The sequence below is a fragment of the Ursus maritimus genome, unplaced genomic scaffold (assembly GCF_017311325.1).
Source record: "Ursus maritimus isolate PB19 unplaced genomic scaffold, ASM1731132v1 scaffold_8, whole genome shotgun sequence".
Classification (NCBI taxonomy): Eukaryota; Metazoa; Chordata; class Mammalia; order Carnivora; family Ursidae; genus Ursus; species Ursus maritimus.
Window position 1 is genome coordinate 79,853,916 of NW_024426996.1, and position 10,084 is coordinate 79,863,999.

Sequence of the window (10,084 nt, forward strand, 5' to 3'; positions counted from 1 at the left end):
CAGAATCAGGCCACCCTGGGAGACCCTGGACTCCTGGCCAACAAGCCCACTCCCATCTGACTCTGGACCGGCCACTGTCTGCGTGGAGGCACAGAGAGGAAATGCCCACCTGGGAGGCACCGAGAGCCACACCACCTGGCCTGGCCCTAAGAGGCCTCCGCCCAACAGCCCCGGTCATACCCACCCTGACGCCCCCCCACACCCATCAGAGCACTGAGCGCTCTGCCTCGCCCCCCAGGGCCTGACCCCACCTCCACACCCTTCAGGGCACTCGGGGTGGGCAAAGGGGGCCGGGGACATGTTCCTGTTCTCTGGAGAGTTGTCTGTGGCCAACGGCCAAGGGGGTGTGGTTCTGGGGGACACAGGGGCCTGGCTGGGACTGTACCGGGGGAGGGAGGGGATGCTAATTCCTTATACCCAGACCTGCCAGGGCCTTCCGATGACTCCAACCCAGCTCTCTGTCCTCCAGATTAAACGTGCCCAGGGCCACAGGCCCACCAAGATCCAAATTCTAAAACATCACAGTTAAGGTGACCCATGCCGTGGACTGAATGATGGTCCCCAAAGGGTAGGTCACACCCCAAACCTGGGACTGTGACCTTACTTGAAACAATGGTCTTTAATCAAGTGAGATGAGATGAGGTGGTCCTGGGTTATCGGCCGGCCCTAAATCCCACGACTGGCGTCCCACAGAGAAGACACGCGGAGACGGCCGTGTGAAGAGACGAGCCGTGGCCACAAGGCCGTAGCGCGGGGGGCCACCCGGGGCCGGAAGAGGCAGGCAGGAGCCTCCGGAGGGAGCCCGGCTCTGCCCACACCTCGACTTTGCACACGACTGTGAAGGAATCCGTGGTTCTAAGGCCCCAGTTTGTGGTCGTTCGCTACGGCAGCCCCAAGGTCCTGACGTCCCTGCCGGCATGCCTAAGTCCTGAGCGGCGGCGGTCCCCCGCGACGGTCTAACACCCAGCCTGTGTGGGCAGAGCCCTGGCAAACTCGCCCCCGAAGAACAGAGCTCGGCGGGATGGGCCGCAGTGCCCCCGCTGTTCTTCCACGCTGGCCGACCGGGCGGCCTTGGTCAGCGGCCCCTGACAGCTCGGCGCTCCGGGATGCCGAGCCCCGATCAGCATCCCGCCACAGGGCCGGGCACCCCCCTCCAGCCCCGCAGGCCCGGCTTGCACGGGAGCGGCCGCGGGACGGCCCCCCCAGGGCTCCGCCTGGGCTCCTGGCAGCCCCGGGAAGTCACAGCTGCCCAAGTTCCAGCCTCTGCCGCCCTCCCAGCAGCCTCGGCCCGACGCCCGCGATTGTTCACGGGCAGGAAAGAGCCCACCCACGCCGAGGCGGAATTTTAAACTGGAGGCTCCATTACATCACGTCCGGCAAATATGAGGGTCTCTGAGGAAACGGGTCGTCCTGACTGGCCTCCCTCAGGACACACGGTGGCACCACCCCCAGGAGGTCTGCACCCCATTCTCCCTCTTCCAGGACCCCCATGTGGAGGAGAGCTGGTGGGGGGAGGGCCGCGGACCCAGTGCCCGGTGGCCCAGCTCGACCACCCACACGGCTGGGTCCTCCCTCCACTGCTCTGGACCCCCAGAGTGCTGCCACCAGAATGTGCCAGAACAAGATGCCCTGGGGCACATCCGGCAAGGAGACCTCCAGCTTGGCATCTCTCACCCCCCCCCACGCAGCCCAGAGCAGGTGCCCACAGCTGTCAGCTCGCACTCAGAAACCCCAGGGCCTGGCTTGCCCACCGGCAGCTCGGGGGCGCGCCCGCCCACCCCACAAACCCACTGAACCGCTACCCCACGCCCTCGGCCTGCCTTTTTGCATCTTCAAACACTTCCCCTCCCCCAAGCCCAGGACCCCGCCCATCAGAAATTAAGGTCTGGCTGCCTTGGGCAGGCACCTCACCTGCCCGTCTCTCTCTTACATCCTCGGAGGCAGGGCCTCGCCAGCGGCCCCACAGGCCTGGCTCCCACCACGAGACCCGCTGCCACGTGGCCCGTAGGCCTCCCACCCTGCCCATCCTTTGCAGAAGGAGGGGCCCAGCCCACCAGCATGAACACGTCCTCCAGCACAGTCCCTCCGCCGGGGAGATCTGGGCAGGACCAAGGTCCCGGAGCCCCGTGGACCCACCTAAACCTGGCCGTACGGAGCATGGGCCAGACCCTGCGATAGGCCCCTTGCTGCGGGGGGAGACTGCCTGTGAGGGATTAGCCCCCCTATACGGAGGGGGGACAGGAGGAGAGGTTGCCAGCCACTCAGAACCTCCAGGTCCCCCCCACACAAGGAAGGAGGCCACGATCCCCGTCTGGCAGGGATCCCAGGCTGAACTGAGATGGCTGTGCAAGCTCCCACCCGGACTCCACTCTCCAACCCAGCGCACTGGCTGAGGTCATCCCGACCACGGGACAGGTCACCAGGAGGCCACCGGGCCACGCGGCCAGCCCTGGGCAGCCAGCGCTGGTGGGCCTGGGCTCCTCGGGAGAGAGGAGAGAGAAGAGGGCTCGTGCCCCTGAAGCCACTGCCGGCCCGGACATGTGCACACGGCCACGCTTGGAGAGCAGTGCACGGGGCGTCAGCACATCCTGTCCCCGCAGCCGGAGGAGCTCTCGGCTCTAGGAGGACCCCGGCCTGCGTTCAGCTCACCGGCACACTTCCGTTAACGCTCTCCTCCCCTGGGCGCCACCACAGCCCCCAGCGTGAGGGGCGTTGGCACTTGGCCCTCGTCTGCACCTCAGGGCAGCTCTCCGCCTGCCCCGCCCCTGGGCGTGGGGGCCCGAGGACCACGGGAGTCGGTATGGCCACGAGGAATCCTTGGTCCACATATGTGTTCTCGGCACATCCTCGATAAACATGCACATTCTTTTTTCCCTTTTTCTCTTTTTCATTAAGTCGGAACATGAATGGCTCTGGGGCTCTGTGACTTCAGACACAGGGCCAAGCACTGTGACGGGCAGGCCTCACCCGGGCTCCGGGCGCCCCGTGGGTGGGCTGCGTGCCCCTCCTCCCACCCTCAGCGCCCTGGGCTGGACAGAGGCAGCAGGGGTCTGGCCTCAGCTGAGCACCAGGTTTGGAGCCTGCACGCCCTCGAGATGCCAGCGAGGGCAGCGCACAGTGGGGTGGGAGGCTCCAAGCCACGGGTTTCGGGGGGAACCGAGCGTGGGAGCAGCCTGAGGCCCAGGGCGCCCACGGCCCCGCATACTTACAGTACCCACACCTGGTCCCGCCTTCAAAGATGAATCCGTTGGGCACGGCTCCGTAGCGTCGGAGGTCGGACAGCTTCCACTGCCCCATGACGGCCGGGGGGACATCCCTGGCCACCACAAGGACGTCATTGCAGAGGTGAAGGGTGGCGGGGCCGCTCTCCAGCTTGGTGCCTGGCGCCACAGTCACGTGGAACCTGTGCACTGGGGGTGGGGGAGGGGCGAGAGGGCATCACCAAGAGCAGAGGCCCCGGGGCGGGGGGGCAGCTCCGGGGTGTCAGCGCCAGAGGCAGGGCTGACCCCCACCCCGGCCCGGGCAGCACGCCCCAGCCCACGGGGGCTGCACTCCCCACTCCGAGGCACCAGACACTACCCTGGTTCACAGGCACCCTCCCTGTCCTAACAAGGCCGACTTGACCTCGGCGAGTCCCTGGGAAGCCCCCAGCTCAGGCACGAAACACTCCGCGGCGAGGCCAGTGATACTGTCATGATTTTTTTAAACAAAAACTAATGCGAAAGTCTGTGATGAACGAAATATCAAATTGTTGAATTAAAACAAGGCTGGTCAGGGTTGGGTGGGTCAGGAAAGAAGGAGAAGGTAGGGCGGGCGCAGAGCCAAGGGGAAGGCAGGGAGGGCTCAGGACAGGCTAAATTTCGGTATTTTGCTCATCACAGACTGTGCATTTGATCCTGAGGGTTTTAAAGACTGTGTTAAAATGTCATTGATCTTGACGGCTGTGTTTCTTGGCATCTGACATGAGGCCCTCACTGGGGACCAGGCTCTTCTTCCCCAGCTCACTGGGGCCCCCACCTCTGCACCCTGCCCGGCCACCCGCAGAGCTGCACTGGCCTCCCTCGCCTCCCTCGCCTCCCTGGCTCAGGCACAGAAGCCACCACACCCCTGGTGGGCAACGCGGTGGGACCGAGGCTCTGCAGCCTCGCCCCCGCAGAAGCCCCAGCTGTGGGCTTGGGAGGACAGGCTGGGGAGCAAAGGGCGGCACTTAGGAAGGTCACTGTGCTCTGACGGAGCCCCCTCGGGGTAATGGCCGTAGTTGTAACTAACAGAATCGAGTCAGGGAGCTCGGAGGCCCCGCGGCCCCAGTTGCTCCCGGAACCCCCTCACGGGGCCCGAGCGCCTCTGGGCAGCACCGCGTCCTCCCAGACCGCGTGCCCAAAGCACAGCGTCCAACGGGGAATGTGCTCGGCAAACACGTCTCCTTCGTGCCCTGGAGTCACGTCACGGCTCTGGCAGCCTGTGGGTGAGGGTCCCACGGGACATTTAAGGACGGGGTCTGTCGCCCTGGCCTCACTCACCCTCGCCGAGCGCATAGCGGATCCGGGCGTCCCAGGCGCACATGGCCTCGCGGCTATCGAAGCCCAGCATGACGGCCTGGGACAGGCAGATGATGGCCAGCGTGTGGGCCAGGCCCTCGTAGGGCAAGCCGGGCTCCAGGCCACAGATGTCCTCCAGCATCAGGCTGCTGCGTTCCCGGAGGCCCTTGGCTCGCTCCGCCTTGTCCTTGTAGGCCAGCATCAGCAGACAGTCTGCGGGACGCCGGGCAAGACACGCGGTACAGGCGGTCAGCAGCACTGACACCGCCCCCCAGGCCCCGGTACCCCCTGCAGAGGCCGCAGCACGCCTGGAGAGTCCCGGGCTTGGGGTGTGACCCCGGCCAAGCCACCAGCCGCTCTGGGGCAACATCTCCTCGCACGCAAACGGCGTCTCCCGCCCTGCGCGGCACACAGGTCCCATGGGCAGCAGCCAGCCCAGAACACTCCACAGCCAGGCCTGCCCACCTGACTCTGGCCCCATCCCCCACCCCTGCATCCGCCCTGCCCCAGGCCCTGCGGCCCCCGCAGGCCACTCTCAGGGGCTGCAGGGCCTCTAGGAGCCATGGCAGGTGGCCTGTGGGGACAGGCGGAGAGCTGGCCGCGGCCTCGAGCCCTCTTCCTGCTGCACACAGACCCACCGGGCCTCCTGGATCCCTCGTTCTCCAGGGTGTGGGCTCTAGCCCTAGGGGGGAGCCACTGGGCCTTAGGTCTCACTGCCGGCCCCCATGCCGGCCCACCCCCAAGACCAGCGGGACTGTCCCTTCCCCCACGGCAGGTGACATGCCTCTGCCCTGGAGTTCCCGTCTTCCCTCAACATCACAGTCACTGTCCCTGTTGTCCCAACGGAATCCCAATGGGACCACGAGGCAGAGCCCACAGTGGCCCTTAGCCCCGGGCACAGCCCCAAGGCCCTCCACCTGCACCGCCCCGGGCACACCTTGGCCGGTCAGATGGCGCCTGTCCCTCCTACAAGCCTGCCTCGCCGTCCCCCCACCCGCCCAGGCCCTGCCATCGCCCATCTCCTTAGCGTCTGAAATGCTTTTATCAGAAACACGCACAGATGTTCCCATTTTGAGGGGGAAAAGCCCAGAGCCCACAGAAACCCACGCGCTCCTCCGAGCCTTCCCGAGTGTTCGCTGCTCCCAAGAGCGGCCCGGAAAGAGGCTGCGGGTTTAGACAACTCCCTTTGGAAATTCCAGGCCGGGCCAGCAAGGAATTAGTCACACAGGCTGCAGAGGGCCAGGGTCACGATGGAGACGGCACCCACCTCTGTCACCAGCGGCCTTCGAGCACAGAAAGCACTGCAGGAAGGGCCCCCCCACACAGGACAGGGAGCCTCCGCGGACTGCAGGATGGCTGGCCTCAGCTGGCGGCTCCTGGGATGGCCACCTGCGCGCCCCTAGACACAGCGACCACCACTGCCCCTCCTCTCTCTCTCCACAGGCTCCGGGATACCCCGCAGCGGGTTTTCTGTGCAGAAGTCGGTCCTCGTCTATTTGCCGTCTCCAGCCCCACAAACCCTGAAAGCGGGCTCTTGCGGGCAGGCCCGTCCGCTCACACGCAGGGAGGGCGTGAAGCCATCTATCAAATGAAAGCCCATTCCTTTAGCTGTGGCCTCACCCGCCCAGCAGAGTGAGACCATCACCTCCTCGTTCTAGGAGTTACGCTCTCAGGAATAGAGCCACAAGCAGGGTCAACACAGCTTTCCGTGAAGGGCCAGACAGGAACTCTGGCTTCACGGACAACGCGGCATCCGCCACGGAGACCTAACTCTGAAAGCAGCGGAGCGCCATGTGAGTAAACGGCTACGCTCCGGTGACACCTCACTACGGAAACCGGCCTTGGGCCAGGCTGGGCTCAGGGCGGTGCTTTGCCAAGTCCTGGTCTACAGCAGTTTGCCAGCAACGCCAGGGTACCCCACGCCTCCCTGATGCCTGCGGCGGCCGGGCGGGCGCCCACCTCAGACGTGCACACTCGCGAGGCTGGTGGGGGCCACACGCAGTGAGAACTGGTGTTGCGCCCTCCTTCCACACCTGCTCCGTTTGAGGGGCAGCCCGCAGCCCCCTCTGTGCGGAGATGAGAAAGCGCCAGCACCCTCGCCCATCTGCAGCGGGCCGAACGGGCCCCCGGGAGGTATGCCTACGTCCCGACCCCACACCTGCAAGCACAACCTCATGTGGAGAAAGGGTTTCTGCAGATGTCATCAGGTTAAGGATGTCACAGTGAGGTCATCGCGGATTATCCCGGCGAGCCCTAGCCCAACGGTGCGGGTGCTACAGGAGACAGACCAGAAGGCAACGCACGGGGAAGGACAGCCCCAGAGTGACACGGCTGCAAGCCCCGCAGCACCTGAGCCACCAGGAGCTGGAAAAGGCCCTGCAGACACCGAGTTTGGATATCCCGCCCCTGGGACAGGGAGAGGGCAGATCTCTGCAGCCCCAGGAGACTCACACACCCCCAAGTCACTGCTCACGTTTCTAGATTGGAACCAAACAGGCTGAGGGACGTGGCTGTGACACGCTCCCACCTTCTGCCCCGGGGGGAGCTAACCCGGGTCACCGCCTGGTTTCGGCTCGGGCAGCTGGCATCCACCCCACGCTCAGTGCCCCCAAGCCCCAGCAGCACGGGTGGGAGAGGGGTGGTAGGGCGGGGGCCAAGTTGGGTGCAGCACGTGTGGGGCCCCGGAGGGCTCTGGGACTGCAGCTGCTCCCACCCCTCTCCCCTCTACGTCACCTGGGGCAGTAAATGGATCCTATTTTTAAAACCCCTTCCCTGGGAGTGCTATTTCCCACAAAGCGGCTGCACCAGCAGGCATCAGAAGAATGGGAGTTCTCAGGCCACAGCCCGAGACAGAGCAGGGAGCCCAGGAGAGACCGCAGCAGCCCCTACAGCACCCCTGCACACACACGGGGCCAGCAGGCCGGAGCCCGCCCCCGCTGGACAGCTCAGCCCCCCTAGGGCCCCGCCTGTCCCAGGAAGCCCCGCAAGACCGGTCCCTTGGTGAGGTCTCCCGGTCGGCAGCTCAGGAAGCACACCGGGCCACCCCACTCCAGCAGCCTCTGTCGGGCTCCTGCCCCTGCGGCTGCGTGGGCCCCGCTCACGGCAGGAGATCTGAAGGGGGCGGCCAGGCTGCACCGGGGCTCCAGGGGCAGGACACGGACTGTCCACAGGGCCCGGAGGGGGTCTGGGCGGGGGCAGCTGGCAGCCCGGGGCCGGGGGGCGGTGCTCATGGTGGTAATGAGGTAAAGCAAAGCAGCGAGGACTGGCACGTGCACACACAGGCAGACACACGGACACACACACACTCAGCAACAAGCACGCACACACGTATGCCTACCCGCCCATCCGCACACACACATGTACACACTCCACCTCGCTCCGTGGCTGCTGAGCCCCTCCAAGGGCACGGGTGCCACGCGGGAGACTGGCTGACCCCATTCAAACCCCATGTCCACGACCGACGACCCAGGCCCAGCCTGCCTTCCGTCTGAGGAATGGACACCACCCAGCTAGCCCAGGCCAGCTGCTAACACAGCCCTGGCCCCCCACAAATGCTACCCTGCCAGCAAGCACACAGAGGCCTACCCAGGGCCCCAGCCCCTCGCCCCTAAGACCACGCTGCCCTCCAGCGACCGTACCCTGCCGTGAGTGAGGGCGGGATCCAGGACCCGTCAGCCCTGCATGAGGTCCTGCTCTCTGAAAGACCCCCTGCTGGGATCCCTCAGAGCCCACCCACGCCTCCCACTCTGAAGCCCTTGGTCGGGGTCATTCTGGTCAGCAGCCAGGGGACCCAAGGGACAGAGCCCAGGCCCCCCAGAGCTGACACCCGGGAGGGGAGGTGGTCAAAGGATGCTGCTACAGGAAGTGAGGGGATGACAGCGGCTGCGGGGGCCTGAGCGCGGGGCTGAGACCCTCCCAGACGACACAACAAAGAGGACTCCCAAGTGACACCAGAAGCCAGTGTGGCAGCCCCGCAGGGATCAGTGCTGTGCTGGAGGGAACAGCCAGAGCAAAGGCCCAGAGGCAGGAACCCAAGGGCCTGCGGGCAGGAGAGGGAGGGGGAGAGTAGTGGAGGGTGCCTGTCTGGTCAGGAGCCCTGGTGAGCCTGGGGTGACAGCAGAGGCTGGTCAGGCAAGAGGAGATGTTGGCCTAGGCTGGGCCAGGCTCTGCAGTAACCATGGCAACAGCGGGAGGGGAGCCCTCCCCACAGGACATCTCCGTGGCAGATGTGGCCGAGGGAAGGAAGCGCTGGCTGGACTGGGGGGCAGGGGGCGCCCGGGGAGGGGGCCGCGGGGGCAGGGCTTGGGCCGGTCCCTCCTGGACACGTGAGCTGCAGAAGCCCATCGGGCACCACGCACGCGGGCGCTGGACACAGGCGTCTGCAGATGTAAAAATAACTGTGGGGTCATGAGCCCACAGAGGTGCTAACAGCCAGGGGCTGAGAGCCTGGGGGAGGGTGGGCTGGGGAGAAGCACACGTCCGGCCTCCGGGCCAGGGGAGAAGCCGGGGCAGGAGGGAGACGGAGGTCCACACCCACGCGGACGCAGCAGGAGGAACGGCTGCAGTCAGTCCTCCCATCACAGTGACCTTGACGCAGTGCCTTCAGCTGAGCCGCTAGAGCCCCAGGGGACCCTGCTGGGGGGGGTGGCAGCCTGGGAGCAGCCCGAGGCAGCTGAGGACGGGGCTGCTAACCAGGCCGAAGCCAGGGGGCCCGGCATCGAGTGCGGGCCCGGCCCGTTCAGGATCCGACTCAGGAAGGAGGCAAGATCCCAGCGTTCACGGGGGGGGGGCGTGTGCAGGGCTGTGCGGCGCTCGAGGGCGGGCCACCGTGAGAGCACGGGCTGTGGGGGCTCAGCCCTCCGCCCACGAGGCCCCGTCCACCCTCAGCAGGTCCCATGGCTGGAGCCCAGCCAAGACTGGTACAGGACACAGAGCGCGTGTGGGCAACCCCGAGATCGGAGCCTGGCGCTCCAACTCCCAGTCCTGAGCTCCGGGGCTTCAGGGAGCCCAGGCCCCCTTCTTCGAGGTCTCCACGGGGACAGAAAGGCTGGCCCCACTCACACTCTGTCCTCGGGCTGCCTGCCCAGCTGGGACTGAGACATCACGCCCATTCCCGGGACACAGACCCTCCCCCCAACCACCACGCAGTGCCGGCCCTCTTGGAATGCAGCCGCCTTAGAGAAGCCGCTGACAGCCCGCTCCCGCTCCCGGGTGAGTCTGCAAGACCCCAGGTGTTGCTGAAAGTAGCTGGGCTCACAGCCCCCACCAGGCTGCCTGCGGTGGTGATGCGGGTCCCTGCCCCCAGGACTGGGGGCAGGGGTGGAGGGAGACTCTGAGTCCAGGGACGAGAGGCGGTAGGTGCAGGCGGGGGCCTACATTGCATTGCCCTGCATCCCCTCCCACCATCCACGTTCTCATGCAAGGCCCTGCCTAGAGTGTCCACCCCTCTCTCCTCCAACAATCCCCCTCAAACCCAGTCCCAGTTCCGGTGCCGGAGGCTTCCCTCCCCAGGCTCCTTCGGTGCTCTCCACACCGGGCCTGCCTGT

General features: G+C 66.0%; 1 protein-coding gene across 1 annotated transcript in view; it reads right to left on the reverse strand.

The window, feature by feature from the left end:
* Positions 1 to 10,084, reverse strand: part of DOK7 (docking protein 7) — a 29,137-nt gene that overhangs the window by 16,157 nt on the left and 2,896 nt on the right. The window contains exons 3-4 of the mRNA XM_040625383.1: positions 4,521 to 4,751; positions 3,210 to 3,410 (exon numbers count right to left, since the gene is read on the reverse strand). Of these exons, the coding sequence (XP_040481317.1) occupies positions 3,210 to 3,410; positions 4,521 to 4,751 (432 nt within the window). The remainder of the gene's footprint in view (positions 1 to 3,209; positions 3,411 to 4,520; positions 4,752 to 10,084) is intronic.